This window comes from Tachyglossus aculeatus, chromosome 27, assembly GCF_015852505.1.
Source record: "Tachyglossus aculeatus isolate mTacAcu1 chromosome 27, mTacAcu1.pri, whole genome shotgun sequence".
Classification (NCBI taxonomy): Eukaryota; Metazoa; Chordata; class Mammalia; order Monotremata; family Tachyglossidae; genus Tachyglossus; species Tachyglossus aculeatus.
This window is the reverse complement of record NC_052092.1, coordinates 5,833,606-5,846,641: the sequence shown is the minus strand read 5'-3', so window position 1 is coordinate 5,846,641 and position 13,036 is coordinate 5,833,606. Positions and strand designations below refer to the sequence as shown.

At 58.3% G+C, this 13,036-nt stretch overlaps 2 protein-coding genes across 3 annotated transcripts; one reads left to right on the top strand and one right to left on the bottom strand.

Annotated features, from left to right (window-relative positions):
- The first annotated feature begins 1,236 nt into the window (after positions 1–1,236).
- Positions 1,237–6,807, top strand: TIGAR (TP53 induced glycolysis regulatory phosphatase). Of its 2 annotated transcripts, none has more exons than XM_038767913.1 (6): positions 1,237–1,387; positions 4,435–4,472; positions 4,740–4,861; positions 5,237–5,314; positions 5,592–5,702; positions 5,836–6,807. In XM_038767913.1, exons 1-6 carry the CDS (start codon positions 1,356–1,358, stop codon positions 6,238–6,240), a joined length of 786 nt encoding a protein of 261 aa, XP_038623841.1. In that variant the 5' UTR covers positions 1,237–1,355; the 3' UTR covers positions 6,241–6,807. The 2 variants fall into 2 exon arrangements, with proteins under 2 accessions (XP_038623841.1, XP_038623840.1); XM_038767912.1 differs by having other exon boundaries at positions 5,234–5,314.
- A 908-nt stretch (positions 6,808–7,715) lies between these two features.
- On the bottom strand, positions 7,716–11,126 carry FGF23 (fibroblast growth factor 23). The gene is made up of 3 exons (XM_038767749.1): positions 10,640–11,126; positions 9,474–9,577; positions 7,716–8,565 (listed from the first exon to the last, which is right to left on the bottom strand). Exons 1-3 carry the CDS (start codon positions 11,124–11,126, stop codon positions 8,152–8,154), a joined length of 1,005 nt encoding a protein of 334 aa, XP_038623677.1. The 3' UTR covers positions 7,716–8,151.
- Positions 11,127–13,036: the final 1,910 nt, after the last annotated feature.

Here is a 13,036-nt window from a genome sequence, read left to right as displayed (position 1 = left end):
AAGCGCTTAATAAATGTCATTATTATTATTATTATTCTCTGAGCCTCAGTTCCCTCATCTGTAAAAATGGGGATGAAGACTGTGAGCCCCACGTGGGACAACTTGATCACCTCGTATAGCGCTTAGAACAGTGCTCTGCACGTAGTAAGCGCTTAATAAATGCCATTATTATTCTTCTTCTCTGAGCCTCAGTTCCCTCATCTGTAAAATGGGGGTGAAGACTGTGAGCCCCACGTGGGACAACTTGATCACCTTGTATAGCGCTTAGAACAGTGCTCTGCACATAGTAAGCGCTTAATAAATGCCATTATTATTCTTCTTCTCTGAGCCTCAGTTCCCTCATCTGTAAAATGGGGGTGAAGACTGTGAGCCCCACGTGGGACAACTCGATCACCTTGCATAGCGCTTAGAACAGTGCTCTGCACATAGTAAGCGCTTAATAAATGCCATTATTATTCTTCTTCTCTGAGCCTCAGTTCCCTCATCTGTAAAATGGGGGTGAAGACTGTGAGCCCCACGTGGGACAACTTGATCACCTTGTATAGCGCTTAGAACAGTGCTCTGCACATAGTAAGCGCTTAACAAATGCCATCATTATTATTATTATTATTATTATTTTAGACTGTGAGCCCACTGTTGGGTAGGGACTGTCTCTATATGTTGCCAATTTGTACTTCCCAAGCGCTTAGTACAGTGCTCTGCACATAGTAAGCGCTCAATAAATACGATTGATGATGATGATGATCCCCCTCTCCATCCCCCCATCTTACCTCCTTCCCTTCCCCCACAGCACCTGTATACATGTATATATGTTTGTACAGATTTATTACTCTATTTATTTATTTTATTTGTACATATCTATTCTATTTATTTTATTTTGTTAGTATGTTTGGTTGTGTTCTCTGTCTCCCCCTTTTAGACTGTGAGCCCACCGTTGGGTAGGGACTGTCTCTAGATGTTGCCAGTTTGTACTTCCCAAGCGCTTAGTACAGCGCTCTGCACGTAGTAAGCGCTCAATAGATACGATTGATGATGATGACGTCGATGGGCCGCGGGCACCCGCAGCGCGCCCCCGCTCCTGACGCACGCGGGCGTCAGCCCCCGCCCTTCCCCGGCCCCATCCTTCCCCGCCGGCGATTGGCCGGATCTTATGACGTCATCTCCATCGCAGCCAATGGGAGCGGAGCCGGCCGGCGGGGGGGCGGGGCCGGCGATGGGGAGGTGGCGGAAGTGGAGAGAGGGAGCCGGGCCCGCAGTGCAGCGGGAGGCCGCCGACGGGGACGGACGAACGCCCGAACGCCCGAACACCCGAACGCCCGAGCACACGAACGCCCGAACGGCCGCGGCCCCCGAAGATGACTCGCTTCGGCCTAACGGTCGTCCGCCAGTGAGTCGCGCGGACCCGGTTTTGCCACCAGCCTCATTCATTCATTCAATCCTATTTATTCATCATCATCAATCGTACTTATTGAGCGCCAACTGTGTGCAGAGCACTGTACTAAGCGCTTGGGAAGTACAAATTGGCAACATATAGAGACAGTCCCTGCCCCACAGTGGGCTCACAGTCTAAAAGGGGGAGACAGAGAACAAAACCAAACGTACTAATAAAATAAATAGAATAGATATGTACAAGTAAAATAGAGTAATAAATATGTACAAATATATATACAGGTGCTGGGGGGGAGGGAAGATGGGGAGAGGAGGGAAGGGGCTCAGTCAGCACTGTCCTAAGCGCTTGGGGAGTCCAGGTTGGCAACATCTGAGAGGCGGTCCCTACCCAACAGCGGGCTCACGGTCTAGAAGGGGGAGACGGACGAGAAGACAAAACGTATTAACAAAATAAAATAAATAGAATAAATATGTACAACTAAAATAGAGTAATAAATACGTACAGACATATATACAGGTGCTGTGGGGAGGGGAAGGAGTGGGGTGGGGGGGTGTCTCCACGTCCCGTTTTGTTGTCCGCCTCCCCCTTCTAGCCTGTGAGCCCGTTGTTGGGTAGGGGTCGTCTCTAGATGTTGCCGACTTGGCTTAGAAATAATGATAATGATGGTGATGGCATTTGTTAAGCGCTTACTATGTGCAAAGCACTGTTCTAAGCGCTGGGGGGGATACAAGGTGATCAGGTTGTCCCACGTGGGGCTCACAGTCTTAATCCCCCTTTTACAGATGAGGTGGCTGAGGCTCAGAGAAGGTAAGGGATTTGCCCAAGGTTTCACAGCAGACATGTTCTAGACTGTGAGTCCGTTGTTGGGTAGGGGCCGTCTCTAGATGTTGCCGACTTGGACTTCCCAAGCGCTTAGTAATGATAATAATGATGGCATTTGTTAAGCGCTTACTATGTGCAAAGCACTGTTCTAAGCGCTGGGGGGGGATACAAGGTGATCAGGTGGTCCCACGTGGGGCTCCCAGTCTTCATCCCCATTTGACAGATGAGGTCACTGAGGCTCAGAGAAGCTGACTTGCCCAAGGTCACACAGTAGACATACGGCGGAGCCGGGATTAGAACCCATGACCTCTGACTCCCAAGCCCGTGCTCTTGCTGCTGAGCCACGGTATTGAGCGCTTACCGTGTGCAGAACACCGTACTAAGTGCTTGGGAGAGCACGGTACAATATAATGAGTAGATGGTTCCCAGCCCAGAATGAGCTGACAAAGCGGCTCTTGCCCGGAGATGGAGGAGAGTCACGCAGAAGACCGGTGCAAACGGCGAAAAGCCTAGAGGAATGAGGCGAGGCGGAGAGAGAGATCTGTGCACGGATCTTTCCATATTAGAGTGGTTTCACAAGCAAATAAAGGAAGACCTCGACAGACCAGCCCTGCGGTGGCCTTGTAAAAATATCCCCATATTTCATGATTGGAGGGGCCGGCTCTTCCCTGCCCACCCAAGCTTACGGCTGTTTGCGTTGTCGACGCTCCTCCTTATCCAGTAATGGGGAGGCGGAACGAGGGGCTGCACGGAGGCCGATAAGCGACCTTCTGCACAAGATAGGGGTTACCTGTGGGGAGAGATGGAGAGTCAGAGGTGTCGGGATGGTCCGTGCCAGGACACTGGGGAGAGTCAGGGGTGAGGGGTGGACCATGTGGGGTCACTGGGGGGAAATCGGGGGTGTGGGGTGGTCCATCCCTCACAATAAGCACACTTAGATTGCAACAGGATGGTCCTCTGGGGGTTTCCCTCAAATAGTCCTGTGAAAGAGGGGAGAGCCAGCTGCTGTCATTGCTGGCTGCATCTGTTTCTGCCATGTAGAGAAGCAGCGTGGCTCAGTGGAAAGAGCACGGGCTTGGGAGTCAGAGGTCATGGGTTCAAATCCCAGCTCAGCCACTTTGTCCGCTGTGTGACTTTTTGGGCAAGTCACTTCTCTGGGTCTCAGTTACCTCATCTGTAAAATGGGGATTAAGATTGTGAGCCCCACATGGGGCAACCTGATCACTTTGTATCCTCCCCAGTGCTTAGAACAGTGCTTTGCACATAGAAAGCGCTTAACAAATACCAACATTATTATTATCTATAAATGACCGGACATGAGCCCGACGCCTGGGCTGAAGTACTTTGGTCCTGGCCCAGACTGAGGGCTCCTGCAGGGGAAAGTCACCTGTGGAAAGTTAGTGCTGAGAGTCCCTCAAAACTGAACCGTCCCAACACACACACACACCTCCTTCTCCCCCATCATCTTCCTCCCCGCTTTTATCTCTCCCTCTTCCCTCCCTCAAAAAGGCTAAATTTAACCTCCTGCCCCAGAGGTTTGGAGTGGGCTCATCTGTCCAGCTACTCCCCAACCGGGAGAACTGAACATTTATTGAAGTTCCCCAGGGACAGATTCTATTTGTGGAGCACAGCTCTGGTGACATCGGCAAATGCTACGAGGGCGCAGAGGGAGTGGGGCCGAGACAGCGTGGAGGAGGCAGGCACAGCCCAGATGTTGCCTCCCAAGCTACCCCCCATCCAGTCCTGGAACCCGGACCATAGTGGCTATCGGCACTTCATCTCGGGGGGGATGGTTGCCGGCCCCACCCCCGGGACCCCTGACCAATATTGTGGGGGTCCAGAGTCCTGCATGGGAGCAGGAGAGAGCTGATCTGCAGCAACTACCCTCCCCTGCTCCCTCCGAGACCCCCGGGTGGAGAACGGCCTGGATCCGAGGGGTAGCAGCTCTGCTGTCGCTACATGGGCACTGGGCAGGAGCTGCCGTCCTACTGGACCAGTGGTCTGGCAGGAAGGGAGCGTGATGGCTTCGCTCCTCTTGGGCTCAGCCCCTCTGCCTGGGTCCCAGAGAGTCTCTCTGGGCAGCAGAGCGCAGGTGGGCCTGGAGCTGGACCCTCATGGCGCTGGTGGCCCCTGCGGGGGGAATCTGCAGGCATCAGTACCACCCCCGGGACGGGCAGCCACAAGCTGCCTTGTTCACGCTGAGCTCTGCTCTTCTCTTGCAGTGGCGAAACCAGATATAACAAAGAGAAAATCCTTCAAGGTGAGTGTGCTGATGCCGTGGGGCTCAAATAGCTCCTGCCAGCCTTGGGGGATGACCGGGGCAGAATGTCCCAGGAGGCGGGGCCCGGTCCGGCCTGGTCCCCTGCGGGAGCCTTGAGGCATGGTCAATCAAGGGTGCCCAGTCCACGGGCAGGGCTCTCTCCTCGAGTCCACCGCTGGCCTGCAGTTCGGTTTGCTCTGACAGTCTCCGAGTCGCCGCCGTCTTTTCCCCCAACAAGCTGCAGCTTCATTCCCCTCTCCTGACCAGGCCAGGGAGTGGACGAGCCCCTCTCAGAAACGGGCTTCAGGCAGGCGGCAGCAGCCGGGATGTTTCTCAGCCAGGTCAAGTTCACTCACGTTTTCTCCAGCGACCTGACCCGAACGCGACAGGCAAGCACGGCTGGGGGCTTAGCACGGTTGGGGTCCAGGGACTCCCCACGATCTCGTTGCTCGCACCTTCTCCCTAAAGCTCGGTTCAGCACTTCACATTGCTTCAACCATTGTGTCAAGCTGACACTGGGAAGGGTGGCAGCAGGGTGGTGTGTATCTTGGGGAGGGCGGCCCCAGTTTGGGACGAGGTCACCAGGGGCTCCCAGAGCAGGGGGGTTTGTCCAGGATGGATGGAGGCGGCTAGGAGCAGAGATAGGGTGGGGGAAGTACGTACTGAATGCCTACTGGGTGTGCTGAACTGCACTGAGCACCTGAGCAGGGACTCCCTGTGTGTGAGTGTTGGGGAGTGGGCCAAACACCTTCCTTTCCTAGCAGACCACTGCCACGATCCTGGAGAAGAGCGAGGTTTGCAAAGACGTGCCTGTCCGGTGCGATTCACGGATTCGAGAGCGGGTGAGTGGGAGTTTGAGGGAGGACTCTCTACTGTCCCCTTGCCCCAAAACTGATCTGCCTTCCCACCAGCGTGGGACTGGTGGGGAGTTTTTCCCGGCTCTCAGGGCAACGCCAGGGGCTCCCACACCCGCCACGGCAGACTGTCGGTGACCCCTCCTGGCCCCCTCCTCCTTGGGCACTCCCCCCACCACACACACACACACACACACACACACACACACACACACACACACACACGCTGGGGCCACCTCCAACTCTCTGTCACGGCCTTTTGCAGAAGTACGGGGTGGCAGAGGGCAAGCCTCTGAGCCAGCTCAGGAGCCTGGCCCAGGCTGCCGGGGAGCATTGTCCGGCCTTCACGCCCACGGGGGGAGAGACCCTGGAGCAGGTAGGTGGGTGGGAGGGGACAAGGGGCGGGGGGGTGATGGGTGCTGTTCACGGCACAATGTGTTGAGGATGGAACGGGGATAACACCCTTCTTCTCCCCCCTCAACCTAACCCCTTCTCCCCACCCTCGGTAGGTGAAGCTACGAGCCAAGGACTTCTTTGAGTTTCTTTGCCAACTGGTGCTTGCAGACACAAGGCAGAAGACAGAGGGGCCGATGGGGACTGCTGAAAATGGCTGGGCCGGTGCGGCCTTGCCCCTGGGGAGCAGCGGGGAGGGCGGGGCCCCGCCCCTGGACGCCCACATCTTGGTGGTCAGTCACGGGGCCTACATGAGGAGCTGGCTCGGCTACCTGGTGAAGGACCTGCACTGTGCCCTGCCCCCGGCACTGAGCCGGTCCGAGCTCAGCGCGGTCAGCCCCAACACTGGCATCAGCCACTTTGTTGTGGGGCTGGACGGCGGGACACCGGGAGCCAAGCCCACGGTACAGTGTTTGTGCGTTCATCTTCACGACCACCTGGCCAGTGTGACAGACGCCTAGGCCCGGGGCACCTTTTGGGGTGGCAGTCTGAGTGCCCCCGTCCCGGCTCCATGAACAGAGGTCCACAGCCAGCCATGGACAGGGGCCATCGGTCCCATCTCCCAACACTGTCTGCCCAAAGAACAGCCCCACCCTGAGCTCAGAAGAGCAGTTTTCCTTCTACTCCATTGGGCCAGAGTCGCCCTTCCCCACAGCTGCCCAGGCAGTGCCAACCAAGCAGGGCGAGGGGTGAGAAGACGGTGCCGCTTTGTTTCCCCGAGTTCTCCACAGAAGTGGTGCAACTTTGCAAGCAGTGACCGTGTTGGGTCTGGTGCCAGCTATGGGCAGATCCATGACTCCCCACCAGGTGAGGTGGCACCAATGCCCAGAGCCTGCCTGCCCGTGCCCTGAGGTTATCAGCAGGCGGGTGAGGGAGCTGACTCAGACCTGGGCGACCCAACCCGCCCCCACCACGCTGCCTGGCAGAGAAGAGCACTTTGCAGCAGGAGCTGCCCTAATAGCACAAGTGTTTCTGCAAACGGTTTTAGAGTCTCTCTACGGCCCCCAATAAACATCAATTTCTGCCCACCTGGTTCGAAGCTGGCACCTTTGGCCAGTGACACTGGCAACTTTATCGGGGGTATGGGTGGGGGACATAAAGCATAGAGGTCACAGACAAGGCATGAGCCCTTCTAGCACTGCTCCAGGCTTCTTGAGGCTGGTTGTGAGGTTGGGGAAACGGACGGTGGTCTACCTGCTCCCTCTTTGCCTGGGTTCTCTAAACTACACCATAGCCAGGGCCAATTCCTAGCAGAGGAATCCTTCCAGCCAGCCTGGTTGTCCACTCCATCCTCTCCCCTGCTTCCGTCTCTGTGGCCCAGCGGGGTGGGGGTCCAAAGACCCACGTTTGAATATCCTCACTCTACCTTGGGCCTGCTGCTGGACCTCAGATGGATTACTTAACCCCTCCGGGTCTCAGTTTCCTTATCTGGGCAATGAGGACCCCAATCCCCCCACAGGGATGACGTGAGGACAGGAGAGCCCTTCTCCATCCTCTCCCCTGCTTCTGTCTCTGTGGCCCAGCGGGGTGGGGGTCCAAAGACCCACGTTTGAATATCCTCACTCTACCTTGGACCTGCTGCTGGACCTCAGGTGGATCACTTAACCCCTCCGGGTCTCAGTTTCCTTATCTGGGCAAATAGGACCCCAATCGCCCCACAGGGATGACGTGAGGACAGGAGAGCCCTTCTCCATCCTCTCCCCTGCTTCTGTCTCTGCGGCCCAGTGGGGTGGGGGTCCAAAGACCCACGTTTGAATATCCTCACTCTACCTTGGGCCTGCTGCTGGACCTCAGGTGGATCACTTAACCCCTCCGGGTCTCAGTTTCCTGATCTGGGCAATGAGCACCCCAATCCCCCCACAGGGATGACGCGAGGACAGGAGAGCCCTTCGTTTCAGGTGTTATTACAATTAGTTCAGGTGTCTTCAGCGGCCCAATAAGGGGAGCGAGCGTTTTATTTCTCCTTTTAAGCCTCCCGAAGTCGAAGAGAGGGATACAGCATATCCGTAGATACCCCGGCTAGGCGCTACTGGCCAAATAAATAAATAAATATTCCTACCCGTGAGCAAGGGGGCAGGGCTGGGGGGTGGTTTGGGTTCACCAGCTGTGCCCCACTTGCTGACCTGCAGCTCGGGGTGGGGGGGACACTGAGTCACGCGCCTCCATCTCCCCTGGGGGGGTTAAATCCTTTAAAGAGGAATGGGCTGCCCAGGGGCCTTTCTGGAGGGAGCTCGGGGGTGAGGGGACACTGAGTTACGCGCCCCCCTCTCTCTCTCCCCCGGGGGGCCTAATTCTTTAAAGAGGAATGGGCTGCCCAGGGGCCTTGCTGGAGGGAGGGGTCCCCGGTTGGGAGAGGAGTAGGGGGTCCAGGCCTAGCCGGTCGGGGGCGGCCCGGCGGGCCAGTAGGCGGGCCAGTAGTGCAGGACCCCGGCGGGGTCTCCGGGGTCGGGCCTGGGGCTTTGGGGCGGGTCGGGGGGCCCGGGCGGGGCCCGGCGGGAGGCGCCCACCATGTGGACCACCTCGCTGACCAGAGGGTCGCTGGCGTCCGGGGGAGCGTGGCCGGTGTGGCGGCGGCGGCGGGGCGCCGGGGTGTGGAAGCGGGCCAGCGGGAGCTCGTTGCGGCGGGGCAGGAACTGGGCGAGCGGCGGCGGGTTGGCCCCCGGCTGGAAGACGCGCTTCTCCCGGCCCAGGCTGACCAGGAGGAGGGACGAGGGCGAGTGGTACACGTCGTAGCCGTTCTCCAGCCGCCGGTGCGCGAAGCGGCAGCCCTCGGGGCTGAAGGAGTGCTGGGGGAAGGGGGGCGGTGAGGCCCGGCCGGACCCCCACATCCCCCCCCAGCCTCCCCCGGTGGGAGCCTTTCACGGCCACCTCCTCCGCTGTTTGCAAAAAGCCTTCTCTCTCTGTCTCCTGCTGAGCTTGGGGCTCGCCCAAGGACCCGACCCAACGCTCTGTCCCCAGTAGGCGCCCAGCAGAGCCTCTGCACACAATCAGCGCCCTGCTCCCAACAGTCTCCCAGCACAGCCTCTGCACCTAGGAGGGGCCTAGCACAGCGCCCTGACCCCAGCAGGCGCCCAACACAGCGTTCTACACACACCTGGCATCCAGCACAACGCCCGGCTTCCAGCAATCGCCCAGCACAGCGCTTGGTACACACCCGACATCCAGCACAGCGCCCAGTATAGCGTCCTGCACGCACCTGGTATCCAGCACAGCGCCCTGCCCCAGCAGGCGCCCAGTATAGCGTCCTGTACGCACCTGGCATCCAGCAGGCGCCCAGTATAGCGTTTTATACACAGCTGACATCCAGCACAGCACTCTGCCCCCAGCACAGCTCCCTGCCTCCAGCAGACTCCCAGTGCAGCGCTCCACCCTCAGCAGGTGCCCTATTATAGTGCCCCGCCCACAGCAGGTGCTCCTTAAATGTTCCCGTTGATGCTGATGCTCAGAAGGAAGGGGAGTGGGTCTGGAACGACCCTGCAACCCCCGAGGGTGGAGTTGGGGGGTGGGCGCGGTGTTCCGACCTGTCTTTCCGGGGGCCCCAGGTTTCGGGGACACTCTGCGCTACCTGAGGGACCCTGCTTCGGGAGGCCCAAGTGCTCAGCTTGACCCCGTAGATGCCGCCCCCTCCCCAATTGGCCGCTCCCACCGGGTCGCCAGCCGGGGGGCGGGATGGGCCGGGCCTGGTCGGACTCACCGAGCCGAAGACGTGGCCTCGGGGATGCATGCACAGGTAGCGGCCGCTCTTCACACCCGTGATCACCACCGTCCCGGCGTCTTCTGCCTTGATCGACAAGGCGCCTAGGGAAGATTAGTGAGTCTGAGGTGGAGAGGAGAGAATCGGGGGTGTGGGGTGGTCCCTGCTGGGTCACTGGAGGAGAGGAGGCAGGGGTGGAGAGGGGAGAGTCAGGGGGTGGGATGACCCTTTGCTGGTCACCTGGGGAGAGGAGGCAGGGATGGAGAGGGGAGAGTCGGGGGGGGGGGGATGACCCCTTGCTGGTCACCTGGGGAGAGGAGGCAGGGATGAGGAAGGGAGAGTCAGGGGGGTGGGATGACCCCTTGCTGGTCACCTGGCGAGAGGAGGCAGGGATGAGGAAGGGAGAGTCAGAGGGGTGGGATGACCCCTTGCTGGTCACCTGGGGAGAGGAGCAAGGGATGGAAAGGGGAGAGTCGGGGGGTGGGATGACCCCTTGCTGGTCCCCTGGGGAGAGGAGGAAGGGATGAGGAAGGGAGAGTCAGGGGGGTGGGATGACCCCTTGCTGGTCACCTGGGGAGAGGAGGCAGGGATGAGGAAGGGAGAGTCAGGGGGGTGGGATGGTTCCCGCTGGGTCACTGGGGGCAAAGTCAGGAGTGTGGCTTGGCCCATCCCTCACAATAAGGGCAGGGAGATGGCAGGAGGGTGGTCCTCCGGGAGTCCCACTCAAAGAGTACTCCGCCCCCACCTCGTTCCACCGGACATCACCGATTGCAATGGTGTGTGGTTGTCCCTTCTCCCTGCATTCCTGGCCCCCTGCCCACCCCCCTCTGCAGGGAGGAGCTGCCAGGACGGCCGGGGTGAAGGGAGAGAAGGAAGGACGGCCTTTCCGCTCAAGCGAGCCCCGCTCCTCCACGCCTTCTCCGAAGTCAGCGAGGCTGTGAGCCCACTGTTGGGTAGGGACTGTCTCTCTATGTTGCCAACTTGGACTTCCCAAGCGCTTAGTCCAGTGCTCTGCACACAGTGAGCGCTCAATAAATACGATTGACTGATTGATCGAAACAGCCGCTTTGTAGGGTTCCCGGGTTTGGGGGAGGCTGGGGCCGCCGGGAGGGGACCCCGCCGCCTTCGAGGGCGAGAGGAAGGGCGAGGCCCGGGGCCCCACTCACTGTAGACGGTCTGGCGGGGCGTCCCGTCCACGCGTCCGTCCTTGCGGATCTGCAGGTGGACGCCGCTCCGCTCGGTCGCCGTGTACAAGTGGGTCAGCCCCCCCCAGGCCGGGCTGGGCGCCCCCCAGGCCGGGCTGGGCGCCCCCCAGGCCGGGCCGGGCCCGGGCAAGGAGGGCGGGGAGCCAGCGGCCGCCCCCAGGCTGCCGAGGACCCACAGCAGGAACGGGGGCCGGGCTGGGCCCCTGGCCATGCTCGCGGACCGGCTGCCGGGCCCCGGACCCCCTCTTCCCCCGCGGGTCGGTGGCAGGACCGGCCCGGCTCGGATCCCGCACTTGCCCCCGCGCTGAGCGGCCGAGCTGGACTCGGTGCGATTCCCTCCTTTTTCCCGAGGGACTTTTAAAGGCCAAGGACGTGACATCAGACGGGAAGGGCTCCCGTCCACATCCTTTGTGTTGCAACGGCACGTTTGAAGATCGGACGGCCGCATGTCGGTTTCCTGAGACGCGGGGGCACACACATACACACACACACACACACACACACACACACACACACACACACACCGCACACCCTCCGGCCGCTGCGGGGGCCGAGAATAGCCGCCACCCTCTGACCCCACAGGGGAGCCGCTGAACGCGCCTTTCTTCCAAAGATCTCCAAGCACTTTCCCTCCCCATCCCATCCCTGCTCTTCGCCCTCTCCCCCTCCGCTCACCGTGGTGGCCTGCGGAGCTGGGGGCTCGGACGCAGGGGTCCCAGGTGTGGTTGGCACAGTCGATGATCGGGTTACTTCATCCTGACTTCCCAAGCGCTTAGTACAGTGCTCTGCACATAGTAAGCGCTCAATAAATACGATTGATGATGATGATTCATTCAATCGTATTTATTGAGCGCTTACTGTGGGCAGAGCACGTACTAAGACAAGCTGGCAACACAAAAAGACGGTCTCGTAGTGGGCAGGGAACATGTCTACCAACTCTCTCTAACCGCTTAGTTCAATACTCTGCACACAGTATGCACTCAATAAATACTATTGATTAATTGATACCCGCGCTAGGCCCTGTTACCTCTTTGGCATGCTTATCCTGCTCCCTCCCGGTTCTGCCCCCACGCCTCAATCTCATTTCTCTTCATCTGTCCGTCTCCCGTACCAGCCTGTGAGCACCTTGAGGGCCTTGTTTCTGCTGTAATAATAATGATGATGGCATTTGTTAAGTGCTTACTGTGTGTCAAGAACTGTTGTAAGCGCTGGGGGCATACAAGGTAATCAGGTTGTCCCACATGGGGCTCACAGTCTTAATCCCCATTTTACAGATAAGGTAACTGAGGCACAGGGAAGTTAAGTGACTTGCCCAAAGTCACACAGCTGACAAGTGGTGGAGTCGGGATTAGAACCCATGACCTCTGGCTCCCAAGCCCGTGCTCCTTCCACCGAGCCACGCTGCTTCTCTGATTCATTCATTCAGTCGTATTTTATTGAGAGCTTACTGTGTGCAGAGTACTGTACTAAGCGCTTGGGAAGTGCAAGTTGGCAACATATAGAGACGGCTCCTACCCAACAACAGACTCACAGTCTAGAAGGGGGAGATAGGCAACCAAACAAAACGTGCACAGGTGTCAAGTCGTCAGAACAAATAGAATTAAAGCTAAATGCACAACATTAACAAAAATAGAATAGCAAATATGTACAAGTAAAATAAATAGAGTAATAAATCTGTACAAACATATATACAGGTGCTGTGGGGAGGGGAAGGAGGTAGAGCAGGGGGGCATGGGGAGGAGGAGATGATAGTGATAGTAATGATAATAACGACAAGTGGCGGAGGCGGGATTAGAACCCACGACCTCTGACTCCCAAGCCCTTGCTCTTTTCACTAAGCCACGCTGCTTCTCCTGTACTCTCCCCAAGGCTCAGTACAGAGTTCTGCCCTGGGTGGGAACTCCGTGATGGATGGATTGGTGTTTGGCGGCAAGGCAAAGGGACTGGCGTGCGTGTGAAGGAAGGCTGGAAAGATCAGAGAAGAGGAGAGGGCAGTGCGTGATCACACAGTGGGCCTGAACGCGGGCCTGGAACCCCGAATTCCCCAAACCCATTTCTGCCCTCTAAGCAACCCCGAGGCCCCACATCATGGTGCCCTCCGGCCCAGGAGTGGCCCTGACCCGAGTCCCCATGGCGGGAAGGTAGAAGGGTGGGCAGTCGGGTCCGGGGCTGCTCCTCTGCAAATCAATCAATCAATCATATTAATTGAGAGCTTACTGTGTGCAGAGCACTGTACTAAGCGCTTGGGCAGTCCAAGTTGGCAACATCCAGAGACGGTCCCTACCCAACAGGGGGCTCACAGTCTAGAAGGGGGAGACACAGAGCAAAACCAAACATATAAACAAAATAAAATAAATA

Bases quoted from the DNA above. Each gene is read 5' to 3' on its own strand.
- TIGAR (XM_038767912.1), top strand. From the start codon at position 1,356: ATGACTCGCTTCGGCCTAACGGTCGTCCGCCA. The intron at 1,388-4,434 runs GTGAGTCGCGCG...CTTCTCTTGCAG, and splicing joins GGCCTAACGGTCGTCCGCCA to TGGCGAAACCAGATATAACA. The intron at 4,862-5,233 runs GCAAGCACGGCT...TTCCTTTCCTAG, and splicing joins ACCTGACCCGAACGCGACAG to CAGACCACTGCCACGATCCT.
- FGF23 (XM_038767749.1), bottom strand. From the start codon at position 11,126: ATGCGGCCGTCCGATCTTCAAACGTGCCGTTGCAACACAAAGGATGTG. The intron at 9,578-10,639 runs GTGAGTGGGGCC...AATCTTCCCTAG, and splicing joins GCCCCGCCAGACCGTCTACA to GCGCCTTGTCGATCAAGGCA. The intron at 8,566-9,473 runs GTGAGTCCGACC...CCCTTCCCCCAG, and splicing joins GAGGCCACGTCTTCGGCTCG to CACTCCTTCAGCCCCGAGGG.